Source organism: Myotis lucifugus, unplaced genomic scaffold (genome assembly GCF_000147115.1).
Source record: "Myotis lucifugus unplaced genomic scaffold, Myoluc2.0 scaffold_541, whole genome shotgun sequence".
NCBI classification, from domain to species: Eukaryota; Metazoa; Chordata; class Mammalia; order Chiroptera; family Vespertilionidae; genus Myotis; species Myotis lucifugus.
Genome location: NW_005871589.1, coordinates 127,685 through 149,806, shown reverse-complemented (window position 1 = coordinate 149,806; position 22,122 = coordinate 127,685). Strand labels below are relative to the sequence as shown.

At 57.8% G+C, this 22,122-nt stretch overlaps 1 protein-coding gene across 1 annotated transcript in view; it reads right to left on the bottom strand.

Moving 5' to 3' along the window:
• RUNX3 (runt related transcription factor 3) overlaps positions 1 to 22,122 on the bottom strand; it is a 32,755-nt gene that overhangs the window by 8,595 nt on the left and 2,038 nt on the right. The window contains 4 exon segments of the mRNA XM_023745427.1: positions 2,106 to 2,207; positions 2,210 to 2,263; positions 11,603 to 11,707; positions 19,968 to 20,124. Coding sequence (XP_023601195.1) covers positions 2,106 to 2,207; positions 2,210 to 2,263; positions 11,603 to 11,707; positions 19,968 to 20,124 — 418 coding nt within the window.

Genomic DNA, 22,122 nt, shown 5'->3' with positions numbered 1-22,122 from the left:
CCCCCCCCCCCGGTGGTGGGGGAAGTGTCTGCCCTTAGGACCCCTGAGGCTCCTGGCCCCCCACCCCTCCCAGCCCAGGAGCCCCAGGAAACCGGAGCTGGGTGGTTGTTGGGGAGCCAATCCCAACACTGGAAGGAAATGTTTATTTTCTTCTCCAAATTGCCCCAGCTGCTGCGTGGTGGCTGAATGAGCCCTTTGAGCTGTTAGAAGCCCCCATTGTGGGCGGCCACAGCTGGGGGGGCCTGGGGCTGGAGTATGGAGGGGATGGGGCCTCGGCACTGCTTGCCAGTGACCAAAGCCGGGGTCAAAGCTATTAACAGGCACCAAGAGAAGTGGTGGTGGGGTGTCCTGAGGGGATCCCCAGGATGGAGTCTGAAGGCAGAGGCTGGCCCCACCAGAAGGGGAGGGCCGGTGAGAGGGCCCGAAACCCAGCCCTGCCAACACGCCTCCGAGTCAGGTACCTCCTTCTTCCCATTTTGCAGGTGAGAAAGCTGAGCTCAGAGAGGTGAAGTGACTAGCCTAGGAACACACAGCCAGTGCCTGGCAGAGGCAGGGTCCCAAGCCCGGCCCATCTGATTGCAAAGTTCACACTCCTTCCCTGTCCTGGTTGTCAAGAGCCCTTCCGCTCACGCCAAAGGGGCCAGGCCTGGGAGGGGGTGGCCCGGCTGGGTTGAAGGGCCACATAGGCGGCCTGAGCCCAGTGCTGTGGGTGGTCAGGGAGGGGCGGGGGAGCCCTGCCTAGGGTGCAGCAGAAGAGGAAGGACTGGGTCAGCTGCATCCACACAGGCCCCACCTCTCCTCCCAGCCTCAGCGTGGAGGCAGGAGCTCTACCTGCTGCCTGGCTAGACCCGGCCCTTTGGGGCTGGACAGAGGGTGGGGAGCCTAAGGCACCGATTCCCCAGCCAGGTCCACACAACTGTGGGAGCTGCTGGACAGGAAGGCTCTGTTCACCCCCACCTGCTGGATTCCGGGGCTCCCTGGCTGGGCCCCAACACCCCACTGGGCCCCAGCTCTGCCCCTGGCAGGGTAAGGCCTGGAGTGTTAGGCTACTGCACCCCGACAGACAGCTTCCGGGCAGGGGTGGGCATGAGCCCGAGGGCAGAGCACCTCCCACTGCCTCTTGAGGTCAGGCCTCCGCCCTGCAGCGCCACACCCCGCCCTTCCTTCCCGCCCCAGAGCTGCTGTATCTCAAACTCGCTAGCCCAGAGGCTCCGAGCGGCTGGACCTGGGGCCCCTCCCCACCTCACCAAGGCCCCGCTTCTCAGGCCAGACGGGAGGGCCTTCTCTTTATACTACGGGGCTACGTCAAGTCTGCCACCATATCCGATTGGCCAAGTGGGTTCTAACCGGGCCCTGGAGGACCGAGAAAGAACGACACCCTCGGTGCATGGCGACGGCCAGCCTCCTGCCTCCGTTCAGTACCGCCGCTGCGTGCGGCTGTGCACACTGGCTGACAGCCTGGAGAAGAGCGACTATGCATCATCCAGGCATTTACTGAGCACCTGCTCCGTGCATCTGTCTGCTCGGAAGTCCTGCCTGAGATCTAGCTCTGAGGGTGCCTGCTGCACCCACCAGGCAGTGGGGATAGAGACCCCTTAGGGGCCTCGGCCCAGAGGCCTTTCTCCTCCTTTCTGTTTGGTAGGGTCCCTGGGCCACGGGACCTTTCCCAGGAGATGCTGTGTATTTCTCCAGGGCTGCAACGTCCTTTACCGTTCACAAACTTTGAGGGCAGTAACAGCACTTGAACGTCACCCCAGCCTTGGGCAGAGGCACCCCACTCTCCAGTGAGAAAGCTGAGCTTGGAGGGAGGTGCCTCCAGCAGGGACACGTCTGCCACAGGCTCCTTGGACAAGTCATACCCCAGTTAAAGGGTGCACTAGGAGAGTAACCCCATCTCCCCAGGGACACCGAGCTGATCCTGGGGCCAGGCACCGGCGTGGCACGCGGTGGGAGTCGATGAATGTGGGCTGTGCGAATGCACGCAGGGCCTCGGCCAGGCCCGGCCGGAGCACCACACGGGCAGGGAACGGCCTCCGGACGGGCTTTGGCCTGGAGCCCCAGGACCACGTCCAGGTCCCGGCCCCCTCCCCCCGCCCGTGCCATACCTTGGATGGGGGTCTGGGCCTGGCTGTTGAAGTGGCTTGTGGTGCTGAGCGAGCCGCGGGGGCTGGGCATGCTCGGGGTCACCCGCATGCGCACCCGGTCCAGTCGCCGAAGCGGTCGGGGAACGCCTTGGTCTGGTCCTCCAGCTTCTGCCGGTGCCCTGCAGAGCAAGGGGAGCCCGTCAGCAGCTGGTCCCCGAGAGTCTCGGGAGACAGAAATGCCTCCTCCGCCGGATGTTCTCCCCGAGGTCTAAGCTCGGGCTCCTGCACGAGACCTCAGTCACAGCAACCTCCTCCTCGGGTTCTCCAGACTTTCTGCAGAAAACGGCCCTAGGTACGGCCCCGGGGCGGCCACAAGGGCCTTCCTGCCCTCGTGAGCAGGGCTACCCATTCTCACACCTGACCCTCCACAGCACACTGTCTGGCAGGAGGGGAAACTGAGGCCACAGGCATGGGCAAGGGACTCCAGCAGGCTCCCGTGGGGATCAGGAAGAGAACCAGGAGAGCTGCCACCTTCTGCCTCCCAGCGTCCCAGGCCCCACCCCACCCCCGGGAGGCGGCCCTGGGATGAGACTGTCACTCCCTCCCGCCCCGAGTCACTTGGGACCCACAGGCCTCAGACAGAAGGACACGATCGCCAGGACACGGAGCAAAGGCCATGGGTGCTTCTGATGGGAAGGTGGGGACAGGGACCAGAGCACCTGGCCTGGGCACTGCACCCGGAGGAAGTGCCAGCATTTCCCGGCACCTTCTTCCATGGCCCGCACAGGAGGAGCCCAGCCCTGCTCCCAGGCCCCAGGGTGCTGCAGGCTCAAGGTGGCCATGCCCCTGCTTCGTGCAGCCAGCAGAGCCTCCCTCAGGGTCCTCAGAAGACATGGAGCTTACAGGGACCACATGACCACACACACACACACACACACACACACACACACCACTCTTCAATGACTCACTTTACACTTCACAAGCAGCACAAGAACATCTACAAAAATAAAAGCATTGCAGACAGGGCCATGGCTCCTGGGAGCCCCCCTAAGCCACTCCCCAGAAGTCCCCGTGTGGGGTCTTCCCTTCCAGCCTCCGTTTCACACGCCTGGAAACACAGAGCAAGTTTCTCGTGGAACTTTCCTGAATGGGCTCAGCCTGGCCGTGCCATTCGTAATTTGCCTTTCTAGTAGCGCACCCTGGAGCGCCGCCTCAGTTTTCTGACCTGTAAAATGGGGAGGATAAGCCAGCCCCAAGACAACAACAGAGTTCCCACAAGGAGGCCGAGGAGGACTGCCCGCTATGCCAGTGGGCGTCCCTCGCGGCCGCTGCTCACATTCACTGGGCACTGAGTTTACTCGGCCAATCTTCTCAGGTGGACACTCGGGTAGTTTCCAAATGTCCTGCATGACCCCCGCACGTGCGATACTCCCAGGCACGACCCTGTTCACACCGTGTGTTGGGGGTTTGTCCAGGCAGAGGGCTGAGCTTTCCTGGGCTCTGCTGCTCAGCCCGACAGGAGGCTGGCCATCTGCTCCAGCGACGCCGCGGGAGGGGCCAGGCAGGCCAGGGGCCCTTTCTCCTTTCACAGGCCAGAGAAACTGTGGCTCACGGAGGTCACAGAGTGAGGAAGGGGGACGGAGTCCCTGGATCCCTTGGAAAAGAATGCGGGGAGGAGCCCAGGGAGAGGGCAAGGCCTGCCTGAGTTCTTAGGGCTGCAGTGATGCGTGGAACTTCCTAGACTGACAGGGAGAGAAGAAGAGAGAAGTAGGTGGGAGTTAAAACTGAATCCTCACCGTCCTTCCTGAGGCCTGGAAAATGGCATCTTTGGGGGAAAGTGCCGACCACCATTGAGAATGAGGGGAGAGAGTCAGAGGCCTAGCAAGGGGCCTCACTGCTGGTTTTCAAAATGGGGATGCAATGGGTTCTGGGACCCCAGACCCTGTGCTCTCTACACACCCCTGTCGCATGCTCACATGGGCCTCTGAGCCCCCGCAGAAATGGAGCAGGAGTCCTGGGAGCCACGCTGGGCTCAGCAAGACGCCAAGAGCCAGGGAACCCACTTCCTCCTCCTCCTGGGAGGCCCCAGGCCTGGAGCCCAGGGGACACTCGACAGCTGGAATGAAACCACTCGGCCTCCAGGCAGGGCCCCGCTGCTGCCTCCTAGGACCCTTGGTAACAACGGGACAATATGGGTTGGGGGTGAGCTCAGCTGGAGCCAGGGCCCCAAATGCAGATGCCTATGGGGGCTGGCAAGTCAGGTAACCGAGGCAAATGGGATGGGTGGGGACGGGGGCAGACCAGAGAGGATGTGCCTTGTAAGGGGGGTAGTCACCATCGAGTAAAGCTGACTGGTGCTCTGATGGTGTGTGTGTGGGGGGGGGGGGGGAGGAGGGGGATATGGGCTCAGTGTTGCCAGAGCTTCTGAAACCGTAAACCTGTTTTTATAGGAAATCTCCCATATTTTATATGTTGGCAATTAATGCAAATACTGAACCAAAAAAAAGCGCCAAACTGAGCACTTTGTAGGATGTGTCCTGCCCAGGGGCTGCCAGTTTGTACCCTCCAAGTTCAAAACTTCATTATCTGGTTAGGTGAGAAGGCTCAGCCACCAAGAACTGGTTAACGTGGTTTCCAGGGGCGTCCCGAAAGGCCCGGCCTCAGCGCTGGGGGAAAGAAACGCCGAAGATGGCAGCCGCGAAGTGGACAGCTGGGGGACGGATGGATTCAGAACCATCTCAAGGCAGGAAGCGGCGGGTGGACCTGGAGGCCGCAGGCTGACCTGACAGCAGTTGGGTGCAAAGGATCCGGGTGTCTCAGCCACACGCTTGGCGTGAGCCCATGGGGCTACACAACAGCTGGTGCCAAACCTCAGGCCTTGTTACGATCCTCACGGGCGAGTGGAGCCCCGCTTCTGAGTCACACTGTGTCCCAGGTGTTTACAGCGACTCTGCGGCCCAGCAGGAGGAGGGCGGGGTTCACAGAGGCCGGGGTTCGAGGCTGGGCCCTGCTGCTGGCAGCCTGGCGGCCTCACTAGTCACACTCCCTTTCCCCCACCCGAGCCGCAGTGTCCCCATCATGACACCCTCCCGGGCTGTGGCGCTGGCCAAGCAAGTTCTGTGAACGCTCTCCACCCACACGGGTCCCCGCCATCGCGCCCGGAACTTCTCCCCCCGCTCGTTCCAAGGGAGGCAGGGCGGTCGCCCTCACGTAGAACAGGACACCAAGGCCGGCTAAGTCCCGTCTCTGTGTCTGGGACACAAAGCCAGGACAGCAGAGCCAGCACTGTCGTCCAGAACCCAAGAACTCCAAGTGCTCTTTCTCCTGACACTTTCCTTTCTGCTCCCATTGTACAGATGGGGCCACTGAGACCTCACGGCGAGACCGATGCTCAGTGCTTGGTCTGGGATAGACACCAGGTGCTCTGGCCCCCGAGCGCATGTTCCCACCATGCGTGTTCTGCCTTCACATCGGACAGACTTGCTGGAGGAGGGGATGTTAGCAGCACGTGGGGAATTGCTTCCTTGCTGCAGGGAGGGGCAGAGGGAAGCCGAGGCGGCTCCACATGGCCAGGGTGCCGGAGAGTCTCAGTGCCCCGGGGCCCAGGCCTTCATGTTGGGAGCAGGAGGAACTTCCTGTGCCCCAGGGAAGGAGATGGGGCTGCGGAACGAACCTCTTTCATGTGGCTGCCCACAGTGGGAGCGGGCGGGGATCTCTCGCGGTGCCTCACGGAGCCCCTCTGGCTCGGGAAGTCTCTGACTTAAGATTGCAAGGATCAGCTGCTGGCCAGACTGGGACCCCAGAATGGAGAAGGCAGGGTTGCTTGCTCCAGGGCCCACCTACCACCACCTCCTGCTGCTGCCACCATGCCAGGGTTTCTCGAGTTTTCTCTGCCTCCACACTTCAGAGCCACAGCTCAGGCACAGCCCCGGCCAGGAATGCGTTCCTGTCCTTTGGGGCTCAGCCCAGGAGCTGCTCCTCCAGGAAGGCCTCCTCCCGGCAGGAGCCCCAGCCCCTCTGCAGGCCGGGAGCAGTGGCCAGCAGTGGACGGAAAGAGCTTCTGGGTGCTTCCTCCACGCCCGTGTCTGAGCAGGTGACACGGCATCGTCCCACCCGGCGGTCTACCACTGTCCCTATTTAAGGTGAGAAACAGCCTGGAGAAGGTCAGTGACGCTTCAGGTCCCACGGGAAGCACCGCCCACCTTCTCTTCCTGAGCCCATCCTGCAGGAAAGGAGCCTGGGCTGTGAAACCAGGGGCTCCCGACCCGGTGTTAGGGCCCAGCCCAGGCTCAGGCCAGAGGGGCCTCCGCAGGCCCGGGAGGCTGGGCCTGGGGAGAAGATGACACTATCAGTGGACTTTCTCAGGAGCCCTGCCCTGCTCTGGAGCTCAGCGCCGACAGGCCGGCTCCAATCACGCCCTGCTCTATCCCTCCCAGTCCCTCTTCCCTCCTGGGACTCAGTTTCCACACCTATAAAATGGTCATCATCTGATCAACTCCTGAGAGTGAGGAGGAGCTGAGGACAGAGCACTCTGTGGGGAGGACAGGGAGCACTCGGCACCCAGGACTGGCTCAGGCTGCCTGTCAGCCTCCAGAAGCTGGGCTCTAACCACTGACAGGCCCTCCAGCGTCACCAAGCCTGTGGTGCTGCTGTGCGAGACTGCCACGGTCACCCCATTTTGCAGATGGGAAAGTGGAGGCACGTGGTCAAGGTCAAACCTAGAAAGGTCAGCACATTGCATGTAACTTGGCTGCTAAGGTCGTGGCCTCCCAAGACCTCCAAGAGAGGAGAGCGGGGTTGCCTGGCATTGAGGTGCGACTGGCAAGAGGCCAGCTCAGTGTCCTGTCTCAGCGGCACGGAGGGGGCCAGGAGGCCAGCAAAGGCAGAGGGCAGGGAGCAGAGGAGCTGGGCAGGGCCACAGGAACAGGGTCATCTGTGGGGAACAATGTGGGCACCCGGATGAAGCCACTCGGCCGCCTGGCCAGGCTCTGGTGCGGCCACAACCCAGACACAGCAGCCACTGTCTGCCCAGCCGAGGGGTGGGGCACCCAGGCCCTAGGCCCGCTCTGCGGCCTGTCAGGAGATTTACACCCGACTCTTAACAACCGCATGGAATCGCAGGCGGGTGCTGGGCCCCGGGTGGTCTGCCGTGAATCGGCCCCCTGTGAGCAGATGAAAGCCGGTCGGTGGCTGGCGGGGGGCCAGCGGGCAGGGAGGCAAGCTTCTCCTTCCCAGGCCTGCAACTGGGGTTTCCAGCGGCCTGGGCTTGATTAGGGAGCCAGGGAGGTCTAAGGTTAACCCCTTCCCTCCTGCTGGCACACTCCCCTGGGGATCGGGGGGTCCAGGGGGCTGGGGCCAGGAGCCGTTGGCTCTTCTCATCTGGGGCATCCCTCCGCCTCCCCACACCTGGAGCTGAGGACAAAACCGGCAGCTTTAGCTTTTCCCGCCGCCACAGTGACTGCTCACCTCCTTCGGGCCCTGCTCAAATATCGCCTCTTCAGGAGGTCGCCCCGTCCCCCACCCTGCCATGTCTCATCCCCACACGCTGCCCGCTCACCCCCGACTTTCTTTTCTTCACAGGACTTCATGTTACCTGAAATTAAATCAGCTAATCATTCGTTTACTTCACTTATTCCATAAGTGTTTATCGAGCACCTACGAAGTATTCGTTTCTGTATTCCAGGGTCTATACCAAGTGCCTGACAAAGCAGAGGAAGCACCCTCACGCTGTGGAACGTGTGCACGAGTGGGGGAGATGAGAAAGCAAGGAAAGAAATGAGTGGACTACACAGCATCTTAGAAGGTGCTCGAGCTCAAATGGAAGCCGGGAGGTATAAGGGGGTTTGGGGGGATTGCTGCGCCTGTGATTTGAAACAGGGTGATCAGCAAAGGGCTCACTGCAAAGTTTGCAGAAAGACTTCAGGGAGGGAAGGAGTGAGCCATGAATCTGGGGGTGCCCGGGGGGTGTTCCCGGTAGAGGGAATAGCAGTGCAAAGGCCCCGGGGCAGGAGTGAGACTACCCACTTCGAAGACCAGCCAGGAGGCCAGCGTGGGGAGAGTGAGGAGGAAGGCGTTCGAGAGGAAGACAGAGGAGTAATGGGCACAGATCAGGCGGGGCCTTGTTGCCATGGTGATAACAGAGCTGTTTACCATCTCTCCCCACCCCTGTGTGTGAGACCCATCTGCTGGGTTCACTGAGGTGTCCTAGCTTCTAGAACAGTGCCTCCTCACGGGTGGTGCCTAGGAAAATATTGGTTGAAATCCTTCCATGTACATTTTTGGGAAGGGCCCACAGGCAAGATGCCAGGGCTGCCCTCTCTCGGCCTCGGGCAGGTTTAAGAACCTGGGTCCTAGCCTTTCAGGTACCAGCACCTGCTAAGCCTGGAAGACGTGGAGCACGCAGTCCCCAAACTGTGGTCCACGACAGAGTCGCCAGGCGCTGTCCTGCCTCCTGCCCAGATCCTGGATCCCGCTCAGCCACCTTCCTTGTAACAAGCCCCCAGCGACTGTGAGGGACACCAGTATCGAGAACCTCAGAAACCAAGGCCACACAGGCAGGAAGCCACCACGCCAGCCTTCCAGCCCAGCCGGCCACCTGGCTGCAGCTGGGGCACGCTCTGCAGGGCACTGGAGGGGAACGACCCGGCCACAGAACCCACAGCGGCCTCAGAGATCTGCAGGCTCCACTCCTTGGCTCCCTGGACCAGCTCCTACTCCCCTCCCACTCCACCACGGGGGGCACAAAGCAGGAGAAAGGCCCAGAAAGAAAATCCCGACATAAACCATGAGGGCTCCTGAACACTTCCTGCAGGAGGGCAGCTGGAAGCCGGATTAATGCCCACAAGCACTCCCCCGAGGAGATGCTAATATTGCCCCCATTTTACAGATGCGCACATGAAGGTGGGAAGGCCCTTCCCTGAGCCCCGGGCTGGAGCCCTGGGTGCACCTTGAGCAAGTGGCTTTGCCTCCTGGCCTGTCTCTTCCTGGGGCCATTAAGGATCAGTTAACCGAGGCTTTGCCCAGGGCCTGGCACTCGGCGGGGCTGGATGACCGGCCGTGGGGAAACTGAGGCCCAGAAGGTCACAGGCGGAAGGCCAGGCTGGGACTGGAACCCAGGTGCTGGGGAGACCTGACCTGAGGGCTGGGCCAGGGGCAGGGGCTGGGCCAGGGGAGGAGGCCAGCAGGTCCTCGGGATGGAAGACCTGGAGAAGTGCCTGCCTCCCCCCAGGCCCACGGCTGCTCTTTCCTATAAATGAGCTTTTGCTAAGGTTTTATTGGAACAAGTCACTTTAAAACCACTGATCTGGCCTGTGCCACGGCCCAGAGAGGGGCACCATCTGCCTCAGGTCACACAGCAAGCCTGGCCTCTGACTCCAGCTTATCTCCAGGCCTGGCTCTCCCTTCTCGCTGCCTCTTCCTGTGCCACCCACTCCCCCACCAGCTCACTCCAAGAAGGGGCTGTCTCAGGTGTGGGGGACCCCAGGAGAGACGAGCAGGCAGGGGGAGGCCAAGTCTTCACCCTCATCCAGGGGCCTCAGTGGGGGCCGGTGAGCAGCTTTGGGCTGGGTGGGTGAACATGGAGGGCTCTGAGGGATTCCAGGTGCTGCCTGGCCCCTGGGAACCTTCCCACCAGGCTCCACGCCCCGGCTAACACGCCTCTCCACACTGGGTGCTCACTGCTTTGTGCCGCATCAGTCACACTGAGCCCAATGGTGGCTCCTGTCCATCCTGATTCTGCCCCTGGAGACTCAGAGTAGAATATCACCTCCTTCGACAGAAACTTAGACCTCTATTACCATGGCCTGGGGTTCCAGCAGCCACCCTAATGGTGGTGGTGATGGGAGCCCAGGGAGATGGCCCAGTGCCAGAGATAACAGAACACAGTCCAGTGACTCACACGGAGCCTCCCTCTGCTGCTGCCTGTGGGCACTGACCCCCAGGCCTGCAGGGTGGGGGGTATTCTCGCGCTTCCCAGAGGAGGCAGCTGATGCCCAGAGAGGTCTGCAACTTGCCCAAGGTCCCCCAGCCAGGCAAACTGGCTTAGACTCTGCTGTCTGCACAAAGGCCTGTGACACACAGGGCTGGCCAGCCTTTATCACCTGGAGATGCTGGGGAGTCACTGACCCGGCTCACCGCTGACAAAACTGAGGCCAAAAACGAGACACGACTTGTTGGAGCTATGAAGCCCAAGGCCAGGCATGGACACATCCATGTCCAATCCCAGCAGGAATCTGACCAGACCCAGTGCCTGCTGGGAGCTGCCTGCCTTTGGGCCTGATGACCACGTACGACAGCTCAGGGGAGGCCGCAGGAGGGAGTCCTGAGAGGCAGGAGAGAACTCTTCCAGGGCCAGCTCTGAGCCTTCCCCGGAGGGGCCAGGCCCGATTCCCAGGAACGGAGGCGCGGGGCCAGGCCTGGGCGCCCTCCCTGACCACGCCCTGGTGGTCACACTCCCGTTGTGAGCCTTGGGCACTGAGAGGCCAGGAGCTTGTCCTCCTGCCAGGCTTACTCCCTCCTGAGCTGGGATCAAAGGCTGTCTCTAGGATCCTGGACGAGGCCCCAGCCAGCACCTCCATGTCCCCAGGCCTGAATTCTCTCCTCACTGGGACTGGGTGACCCTTGGCTCTGATATCACGAGGATCTCACATGAGACAATAAATGCGAGAGGGTTGTCTAAACTGCAAGGGGCCACAATTACAAAGAAAGACAAGGACGGGGTAGCTCTCAATGCACCAGTGAGCGTGTGCGAGTGAGAGGGAGTCCAGACAAGAGCTCTGCTCAGAGCTCAGGAGCAGCCAGTCCAGAGATGGCCAGCTGGTTCTCTGCTTCATTCGTTCATTCATTCACTCACTCACTCACTCACTCACTCACTCATTCACTCTTTCATCCAGTGAACACAGGCCTCTGCCCACTCCGTGGCCGCTGCCCCTCCAGTTCCCTAATCTGAATCTGCAAACCCCAGGCCCTTCAGCAGAAGCAATGAAACACAAACTCTCTTTGATGCTAAAATGCATGGACCAGGGCTCCCTACACACAGCAGGTGCTCGATAAATATCTGCAGAATCAAATTTGCATTTCTGATCTGGACACTGGGCCCAGGGGTCAGCATGCCCGGCCCCTGGGCGACCTGAGTAAGTCACAGACTCAGATTCAAAGAAAGAGTTTCCAAGGAGGGGACCCGGCCTCCTTCAGCTCCTGGCGGAGGAAGCTGGGGTGGAGCAGAGCACACCGGCCCGGTCTCCAGCCCCATGCAAGTCCATACTCCCCAGAGGCTCCCAACGGCGGTCACCCCATGGGAGCGGGTCCGCTGATGCTGTTATCTCCCTGTCCCAGCCTCCTCACTGGCCTCCCAAAGTCCAGGCCAAGCACAGAGGGTTTGGGGGTGTAGAGCAGAGACCACATCCCCGCCCCCCGGAGTGCTCCCCGAACCCAGTGCCGTCTGTCTGACCTCGCTGCTGCCCTTCTCCCTTTGCACCCTCCTTCCCCCTCCCAGGGGACTCAGTGGCTCGGGCACTTACGTCTGGGCTCCCGGGGTCCATCCACAGTCACCTTGATGGCTCGGTGGTAGGTGGCCACTTGGGTGGGGTTGGTGAACACGGTGATGGTCAGTGTGAAACTCTTCCCTGGGGGGAGTGGGAAAAGGCAGGAGGTTGGTACCTGGAGCCACTCACAACACGCTGGTCTCCCCAAGAAGCCCCCTAACCTTCCAGAAGGGGCAGGCCACTCTCCTTTGAACCTGGGCAGAAGACGGGGCTCTGGGTGAAGTTCAAACTGCTGAGGTTGGCATTCAAGGCTCCAGGAGGTCTGGCACCAACTTTATTTTTTGCCTCCACCTCCCCAGGCTGCCCTGGCGTATCCCTCTCTGTTTCTTATCCGGTTTGTGTTCCTTCTATGCAGAGACCCCCGTGATTTGGGGGTGGGGAGCAAGGATGGAGAGATTATATATGTGTATGTATGTGTGTGTGTGTATGTATGTGTGTGTGTATGTGTGTGTGTATATGTATTCCCCCCCCCCAAAGTAATTAATGATTTTTATAGAGAATTATGAGAACATAAAAGATATAAAAAAGAAGAAAATGCCCATAATCCCACTAGCCAGAGATAAACACTGTTACAGCTTGGGTGTTTTCTCCTCCGATCCTTTCTGTGTGGGTAAGCACATTGAAAAAGTTGCAGTGGTTCCAATATATAGACATATATTTTGTACCCTGCTTTGTTTTTCATCTAACATCACATCACAAGCACTTTCCCGTGTCATTACAAATTCTTCATAAACTTCATTTTTAATGGCTGCAAAATATTTCAACTCATAGGAGCCTCATCTTTTATTCATTCATCTCCTTACTCTCCGGCATTACCCTGCCGCTGATTTCTTACGGTGTGTGCGGCTGGGGCTGGAAAAGGGCTGATTTGGGAGCTGCAGACATTTCATTTGTAGACACAACTGTTATTTCCAGGACTCTGTTCTATTTTTAAATAGGCATTTGGCTCCAAAGTCTCCATTCAAAATTCCTGAGAGGGGGAAAAACTTTTAAAATAATTTATTTTTTTACCATTTGAAATAAAATGAAAATGACCTTCTGCTTATAAGAGTCTTTGTCTGCATCTCTGCTGACTTCCTCAGCATAGATTCCGAGAAGTGGCGCGCGAGTTCATCGCCGCAGAGGGCTGGGACGTACTTAGGGGCCGCGATCTCTCGAGAGATGGGATGGCTCTCCAGAGAGCCACTGTGATGGGTGTGAGGCCGAGTGTCACCCTGGCGCCATCGGCGCCGTCTACTGAGGTGGAAGATCTTTTAAATGCTCCTGACTGAACTAGTCTTTTTTCTAATGCTAGTGAGAATGAAGCTTTTTATATGTTTATTATCCATCCTAACCCAACACAAATGATGGCTTCGTGTTCTTTTATAATTTCGTATTAAAGTTTTGGTGCCTTTAAAACATCATTCTGTAGCCTAGCCGGTTTGGATCAGTGGATAGATTGTTGGCTTGGAGACTGAAGGGTCCCGGGTTCGATTCTGGTCAAGGGCACGTACCTCGGTTGCAGGCCCCAGACCTGGTTAGGGCTCGTGCAGGAGGCAACCACTTGATGAGTTTCTCTCACACAGATATTTCTCTTTGTCTTTCCCTCTCTCTTCCACTCTCTCTAAAAATCAATGGAAAAATATCCTCGGGTGAGGATATCACAAACAAAAAGCCATCCCTCCGTAATAAGCTCGTTAACACCTCCCTGTCCTATTTGTGGCGATCAGCTGCCCCGTTCGCTGGCCTTTCCGTTTCCCTCTCTGGTTCTGAGCTGGTTTGCGTTTTCATTTCTTTCTCTGGTTTGTGATTGCTCCTATGTTTTTTATGTTGAGGCAGGTTGCCCTGGGTAACGGGGCCGATAAAGGTCTGCCTCTGATGAACTGTGTTCTCTTTACTTCCTACATCTAATTCTTTGATTCTTCGAGGGAAGACTGCTCCATAAGGTATAAGGGAAGGATTTTTCCTCAAAGGGCAACCCCAGTTTTCCCTGCACCTCCTTGGAATGCGAGCACCCCCTGCCTGCCTGCTCTCCGTTACCATCAAAACCTCCACACACGTGAGATTGGGAGGATGTGGGGGAGCTTCGCCTCTGTCTGAGCACCCCCATCTCTGGATCCCGGTTACAGGCTTGGAGACTCCCCGGGGGGCAGGGTCATTGGCCCGGGGCACCCGTGTCCCCCAGGGCTGCCCGAACGGACCCCTCTGCTGTCCCTGTGCCCCCAACGGCTCTCCAAGGCCGGCGGGCGGGTGGGTTTGATAGCCCACCTCACAGGTGGGGGATGAAAACTCGGAGAGACCGACAGCCTACAGTCCTCTTTGCATTGTCCATTCTCAGTGCTTCTGAGTGCTTCTAGGCCCAGATACAGGAGACTCCAGACCAAGGTCACCTGCCAGGCCGCTGGGGCCACACCCAGGGGCCCACGGGCTCTGAGACATCAGGGCTGGGAGGATGGGGCTCAAGTATAAGAGACTGGACCTGGAAAGCTCGGGCCCCTCTGGGAGAATGTTCCTGAGCCAGCCGGCGAAAAGCAGGGATGCAAATGCCCCAGGGTCCCTGCCCCTGGAGTCCCAGGTCAGAGGGACACACACGGCCCCTCACTCCCAGACCACAGGGGCACTTTCCGTGATTCCTGAAAACAGGACGTGCAGAAGGGCAGGGGAAATGGCGGCAGGTGGGCTCAGGCTCCCTGCCCACTCTTTCCGGGGACCCTCCTACTGCTCGCCCTCACTCTGAAGTCATTTCCCTCCTGGGCACCCCTGCCCCCAACCAGTCAGGCGCTCTCCGGGGGCCCCTGGGCCTCTCTGTCCATCACGTCCTCGGTCCACAGGGCACCAAGTGATGAGGAGTTTAGGTGACAGCGGCCAGAGGGCTGCCAGGCGGGCGGGCCCCAAGCCCCTGAGAACCCCCCTTTTATCACCTCACCTCCCTCAGGTCTCCACTGAAAAGTCACATGCCCAGTGAGGCCTGCCCTGGCCATTTTCTCCAAAGTAGGAGTCTTTAACTTGACTTGTGCAGCCTCCGCTAGAACTGAGTGTGGCCGAGAACCGGGATAGGAAAGGAAAAGACAGGCCATTGTATTGTCCCTAACCTCGAAATGAAATTTAGCATCTCTCTCGAGGCTGAACATAGGCAACAAGCCACAAAGCATCACAGAAGTCCCTGCGACCTTGTCACACAGACGTCACAGGTATTTACAGATCACGTTACAGACGCTGCAGATTCCTCTAAATAGCTCCTACGCTCGTCACCACTTCAAAATCATGGTCGTCATTGCTAGATCTTATTACTTAATATGCTAACAAAGTGGGCACATTTATCACAATTTTAAAAGGCAGCTCGCTAACTATGCTTTAACATAATTGGTTCCCAGTGTCTTCTTTTATATTTTATTTTGTTCCTTGAAAAACATTATCCCGAGACTGTCAAAGGGGTCCACAGGGTGAAAAAAGATGAAGAAGCTCAACCAGAAGCGTCATAAACCTTCCCTTGCTCCCTGAATTTCCCCCAAATGCTTATTACTTCTCATAATTCATCTACTTAGTGATCTCGTCTCCCAGTGTTAGACTGTAAGCTCCCTGGAGACCAGAATTTTTGTGCTTTTCATGGCTGTTTCCCAAGCCCCTAGGACAGCATCTGGCATGTAGTAGGTGCTCAATAAATGTTTGTTAAAGGAATGAAGGGCAGAGATTACTGCTCCCATTTTATAGATGACAAAACTGAGGCAGAAAGGCAAGGAGGAGACCAGGTCACACAGTCTCCAGGCAGAGCCCAGGAAGGTTAGAATATGATGGAGCCAGCCCCTCTACACAGACACTAAGGGCCTGCTGTGAGAAGCCCCTCTCCCCATCAGGCAGCAAACCACAGGACACCCGAGGTCACCAGCCCTCCTGGACAGCTTCCTCTCAGTTTCCAGGCCTGGCCCTAACCCTCCCAGGCACTCCCAGAGAGGCGGGAGGGGGCCGGGAGAAAGGGAGAGGCTGGGACCTGGGAGCAGGAGTGGGAGGGCGGAGCAGGTAGCAGGTAACAAGAGACAGGGACCCCTTGAACCAGGGGTGAGGAAAAGCTGTCTCCCTGAGTGGCCCTCACCCCTCTCTGTGCCTAGCAGCAAACCCATCCATTATCTCTCTTCTCCTCTTGGAGGAGGAAGCTGAGAAAACCAAGGAGGTGGACAACGTTGTGCAGGAACCCCGGGCAAACTTGCAACCAGCCAGGAGTCTAGGAATTGTAAATCGAGGCACTCCAAGGGCTGGCGATTGGAGGGGGAGCAGTCCTCGTCTGGAAATAGCTGTGCCTTGGGGCTCGGAGTGGCCCCAGACATTCCAGAAGCACCCGGGGCCCTGAACCAATCAGCACACACGGCTGGGTCTGGCAGTGTGACCTTGGGCAAGTCCCTGTCCCTCTCAGCCAGGGTTCCTGTGGGAGGTGTCCCTACCATAAGGCTCATGGGTAGCGGGAGGGGACCTGTCTCGGGAACCTCTGGGTTTCTCAACATTGGCCAAGAAGCCATCTATCTCCTCCCCACCAGTGGTCCCCCTATGGCTGCAGCTCACACCTTTCACCCCAAATCTCTCTCCACACTGCGGCAGGATCTTTTTAACCAGTTAACGACAGTTTGGGAACTAAAGCTCTTTTCACTTTCACCTAGGCCTGTGTTCGGCAAACTGCGTGAGCCACATGCGGCTCTTTGGCCCCTTCAGTGTGGCTCTTCCACAAAATACCACGTGCAGGCTCCCACGTGCAGGCTCCCACATACAGTGCGATTGAAACTTCATGGCCCATGCGCAGGAGCCGGTATTTTGTGGGAGAGCCACACTGAAGGGACCAAAGAGCCACATGTGGCTCGCGAGCCGCGGTTTGCTGAGCCACAGTTTGCCGACCACTGACCTAGGCCCATGGTCGCCTCCTAGAGGGCTTTTTGGGGATTGTGGTGTGTGATTCTCAAGAGGTGGGATTGCTTTGGGGGGGGGGGGTGCACAGGGCTGTGAAATAGTCATACTTTCTGTGCATGAAAAACTTGCTGATAAAGATGATCTGAGCCATGAACTGAACTAAATTTTGCATAAAACAAGGTAAATTTTTTTGTACACTTTTAACGTCTATTGAATTTCCCAGGAGGAAAGACAGTCTTAAAAAAAAAAATGTGTTCAGAACTTTACCAAGAATTGTTCACAAGTTCAGAAAATCATGTCATTGACGGCAGAGGGGGTTCAGGCTTTGAGTCATGTACACCTCGCCGCCGCCTGTCACAGGCCACCTACCAGGGGCGGAAGCGCCCATCCATCAGACGCTGTGGTCTCGCCCAACATTTACATATTCAAATAGATATTTTATTATAAATCACTTTCCCCATTTTTTATTAGGGCTATGGAATTATATCGGCTTTGAAACTGCGTAGGTAGGTGGGCTACACTATCTACATTTCACCGTGAGATGGTAAAGGGCGTTACACATTATCGAAGGGGGCGCTGCGCCTGGGAGGGTGTGGGCCTGGGTCTTAATCTCTGCAAGGGACACCGATGACTTGGTTTCCTTCCCTTCCTGTTCCTGCTTCACACCTGCAGTCTAATCACGAGAGCTCTGTGCTACTGGTATGTGCATGTCTTTCCTGGAAAGGTATCTATCTTCCCGGAATTAAGACGGAATCAAGGAATTGAAAGGCAAGGAAACAAGCAGAAGTTTCCATCTGGCTCCTTGGCCCTGGCAGAGGCCGGAGAGCCAGGGAAAGGCTCTGGGTCCCCAAACCTGTCCCCACTCCTGAAATGGCCCAAACCGTCCGTGTCAATCACTGACTTGTTCTCTCCGAGGGAATTTCCCACTGGGCAGGATGGGCAGAGCCGACGGGAGAGGCTGCTCGCTGCTCGCCACAGGAGCCCGGCGCCCTCCTTCCTCAGCCGCCCGCCTCCACTTCTCCCACTCAACAATTCACACCTTCTGGGTTTCCCCCACCCCCGCCCAAACCGCACCGAATCAGAGAATCAGTGACTGTCACCACTCAAAGGGACTTCAAAGCTCTCTTGTAGTCCCAGGCATCTGAAGTAACAAAATCTCTATCATGTATCCAGCTCGCAACAGTTGCCAACGGAGACACTTGTACCAAGTTCCTTAGCCCTGACAAAATCCCATGAGGTAGGTACCAGTATGATCCCCATTTTACAGATGCGGAAACTGAGGCACAGAGAGATTAAGCCATTTGCTCAATGTCATCCAGCAAGTCACTGGTGGAGCTGGGGCTGAACCCCAGGTCCGATGTGTTAGAGCCCAGGCTGTTGAATACCATGAGCCTCCCAGGCCTAGAAGTCCTGTCGACTTCCACAGGCATCAGAACCCCAACTGAGGCCTCTTCCTGCTTCCCAAGATCGCTGAGACTGGGGAGAGGAGTGCAGCCTCCTACATCTATTTTCCGGAGCCACAATCCAGCCTCCGCTGTGCCTGCTCTAAGAGTGGGCTGCCCAGCAGGCCCTGTGGGTGGGCACAGGTCTGTGGGCATAAATGCCACAAGGAAATCATTTTCTTTTTTAAAAAATATATTTTTTTAATTGATTTCAGAGAGGAAGGGAGAGGGAGAGAGAGATAGAAACATCAGTGATGAGAGAGAACCATTGATCGGCTGCCTCCTGCACGCCCCACATTGGGGATTGAGCCTGCAACCTGGGCATGTGCCCCTGGCCGGAATCGAACCCGGGACCCTTCAGTCCACAGGCGGATGCTCTATCCACTGAGCCAAACCAGCTAGGGCGAGGAAATCATTTTTAGCAGCAGAATGGCCAGGCAAGGTCTCAAGTAACTCAGAGAATCATCATCTCTTCTCTTTCTATATTGCACCTCCTAGAAGAGGGGGTGCGATGCCATGTTCCTGATGCCGTGCTGGGCCCCAGGTTCTAAGCTTCCCTTCTGCCTGCCCCCTCGGGGATGCAGCTATAGCGGGCCTCCCTCTCTGCCACCGCCACCTGGGCTGACAGACGGGGCCACCGCCCCACCCCACCGCCCAGCTGCATCCGAGCAAGCCACCGCCAGGCAGTGGCAGCTAGCGACTCTCCACTCTGGGCGGGGGCTGGGATTAAGTTGCAAAGGGCTTGAGATATTGGGGATGACAAAAGGGGCTTGGAGACTAATTAGGAGCAGCAATGAAAGCTTAATTCATAAAAGCAAACATTTTCCATCCATCAACCTGCAACCAGTTAAGGGCAACGTTTGAAAGAAATCTGTGCATGGGGAAGGGAGCCAACAGGAACAGGAAATGTTTGAAAGAATGTAAACTATTTCAGTTTCATAAAAAGTAACAAGTAAACAGTTATTACATGCAAATAATGCCCTGGTTTTAATTAATGCTGAAAAGTCAAAATATGTTTGACATTTGTATGTATACACTGAACGGCTGAAGAGGAAAAAATGGTGCCCAGATGCCCACTTCCTAGCAGGGCTGGCGGCTCAGAGGGACCTAAACCTTGAAAAGGTCTGGCTTATTGGTGATGAAAAGTACAATTCTGCCTCGGCCTCTGCGGAGGCTGGGGCCAGAGGGAACCTAGCTTACTTTCTTAACACAGCTGGAGGGGCAGGCCAGGTGCTCAGGGAAGGGCACTCCCCAATTTTCAGCAGGCTGGTCTTAAAGGGCCAGGGAGCCCTCAAGTCTCCATTCCTCCCCCTTCCCCTCCCCCCGGCAGGGTTTCTAGGACTTCTGCATCCAGAAGTGGTGATGGGTTTCAGGTCCTCCTACTCAACAGCGGTGCCTGATCCTGCCTTCCTTCATACTGCCCCGGGGGCAGGTCAGGCAGGTAGGCTGGCACCTCGGCCTGGACTCTGGGGCGGGAGATGGCAGCCTTTGAGCTGCGCTTTCCAGTATTCAGCATCCTGTACTGCATTCGTTTCTTTTCTAAACCACGTTAAGGCTCAAAGGGCTGGGGAAATTGTGGCTTTGGGAGACCACAGCTGCGGAGAGGCAGCCCCAAAGTGTGGGGGAGATTCTGCCCCAGTGGGGAGAGTGGCTGGGGTGCCGGGTCCCCGAAGACCAAGGATCTGTCCTCTAAACCGCCTGCCGAAAGACTGAGAAGGCCCTTTTTTGAGCCTGTGCCTCCTCCCCCAGCAGCTTTTGTGAGATCAGTGCACTCAATCAGGAAAGGGAAGGCATGGCGGGCTCCAGGAGTTAGGAAGCCCCAGAGACTGGGGGGGAAATGACAGCTTTTCCCCTCACATCTTCAGGGGGGTCTGAAACACCCTAAGGGGTTGCAAACTGCTGTTTTAGACCGAACTGGGCATGGACCTGTTTCTGGGGCTCCCACGGGGACCCCTCATTCTCAGCCTCCTTCCCCCCAACCTTTGCTACAGCCAGTGCTGGGCTGGCGCAGTCTCCCCCCCACTCACCTCGCCCACTGCGGCCCACGAAGCGAAGGTCGTTGAACCTGGCCACCTGGTTCTTCATGACGGCAGAGGCATTGCGCAGTTCAGCAGAGTAGTTCTCATCGTTGCCCGCCATCACCGTCACCACCGTGCCATCTGGCACATCCCCCAGTGCCACCACCTGAGGGCAGGGGGCAGGGGGACAGCTTAGAAAGGTAGCGGGAGGCCAGGGAAAGGGGGGGAGGGGCTGGGGCAGGCAGCTCCCCTAGGTGCCAGGCGCACTGCGGATTTCTCAAATGCGGAGTGGAGAGGCGGCTTACGAACAATAGAGACCTCTCCCTCCTCCTCCCCCCAAAACAAAAAGATCTCCATCTTCTGAACCAAAATCCTAGGTAAACTGGTGAAGCCATGCCCCGGGAAAGCATTCCTTCCATCCATTAAACCTAAGGGAGAGCTGGGCACCAGCTCAGTCACTGCGACGTAGGAAGCAGCTTCCTTCTTCCCTTTGCTTGTGAGCAAAAGAGGAATCAACACTGCCTCTAGCAACCCAGTCTCTAACGTTAAAAAAACAGTATCAACAACAATGATGAGGGGACTCAAATAATGCAAGAGCCGTTTGGGGTATGATGTTTGGCCCCCACATGTGGCCTCAGCCCAGTGTGTCGGCCTCTGCGTAGCCTGAATTCGTTATGCAGGGAAAATGCAAAACAAGCTGTCGTTTTGAGAGGGTCTGTCCAGAAAACCCCTTTAAAGCGCCAGAGGGGCCTTTGATAGCAGGAGGATGCACCTGCTGGGAATTGCGGGGTGGGGGTGGAGGTGCCCCCTAATAATCGTCTCCCCCAGGCCTCACCCCTCGGAGCTCAGAGAGGCAGATGCCTTTTGAAAAGGAATCAGGCTGCAGACACAGTCACAGCCATGCATTTGAACGTGGCCACCGCGTGCAGGGACGAGGGATCCAGATGGTAAAAATTTCAAGGAGAAAATGTTTGGGGTCTGATTAAAAAGGCCAGATTTCCTGTCAACATCCTGTCTTCTTTTAATTTCAAAGATTCCTTTTAAGCTCCAAGTGACAGTAAAACCTCCGATCTGAGGATTAAAGTCACAGGGGCTGCCTGCCGGTCCCCAGGAGATTCTCCCCACGGGTGTTTTAAGATGTCACCCGGGAGACCTCAAAGAGCCACTCATCCTTTTTTTTTTTTTTTCCTTCCAATTTGGAGTCGTCTTAATGGGAGCAAGGCCGGCCTCCGCTGCCAGAAGCCGCCGCCGGCAGCCACCTCGGGCACCGCCACCCCCAGCCGCCGGCCGGCCCTGCCCGCCCGTTCTCACGGCAGCTGCGAGAGGTTTAGGGGAAAACCAAGTCGTTTTCGTTTCATCTCGCTGCCCCCTTAAAAAAAATGAAAATGAAACAGTCGCCTACTCCCCGGCAAAGAGAAGCTCCTCTGCATGACTGGGGGCTGCCAGGGGCGGGAGCACCCCCACTCTCTGCCTAACATTTGGGATCCCCGCAGCAACCGGTTAGGGACAGTGTCTCTGGTCCCGGCCCAGAGCCGCGCGGTTTAAGATTTCTGAAGCGGGAGGTTGAGGGTGTGAGCAGGAAGTGTTGCTGAAGCTGCGCAGGAGGAGGGGTGCCGGCAGGGCAGGGCAGGCCTATCCACCCTCCGCACCCCACCTCTGTGTCCTCGCCCGGGGCCCCGGGCTCCGCTTCTCCCCTCCCCGCAGGGCTGTGTCCGAAGGATCCGGGTTGGAGGGGAGCCCCATCGACCCGCTTCCATATCAACGTTTCTCCCCGGGTCTCCCCGAAGGTGGCGGGGGCATGCCTCCCTACAAGTCACCAGTGCGGGGTGCACCCCAAAGGAAACGCCTGCGTCTCCGGGTGGAGCGCGCCCTGAGACCGACCGGGCTGGTGGCCCAGGTGCCTGGCTCTGGCTTCGGGGTCGCGGGCACGTCCCCTCCCCTCCGTTCCCCGGCCCTGGCTCCGGCAGCGCGGGACGCCCGGCGCCCCAGGGGACCGTGTCCTCCCCTCCCCGGGCCCCCGAGCTCACCTTAAAAGGCGACCGGCAGCGTCTTTGTTGCAGCGCCAGTGCGATGGCAGCACCGAGCAGAGGGAAGTTGGGGGCTGTCGGTGCGCACGAGCTCGCCCGCGTGGTCCGCCAGCACGTCCACCATCGAGCGCACCTCG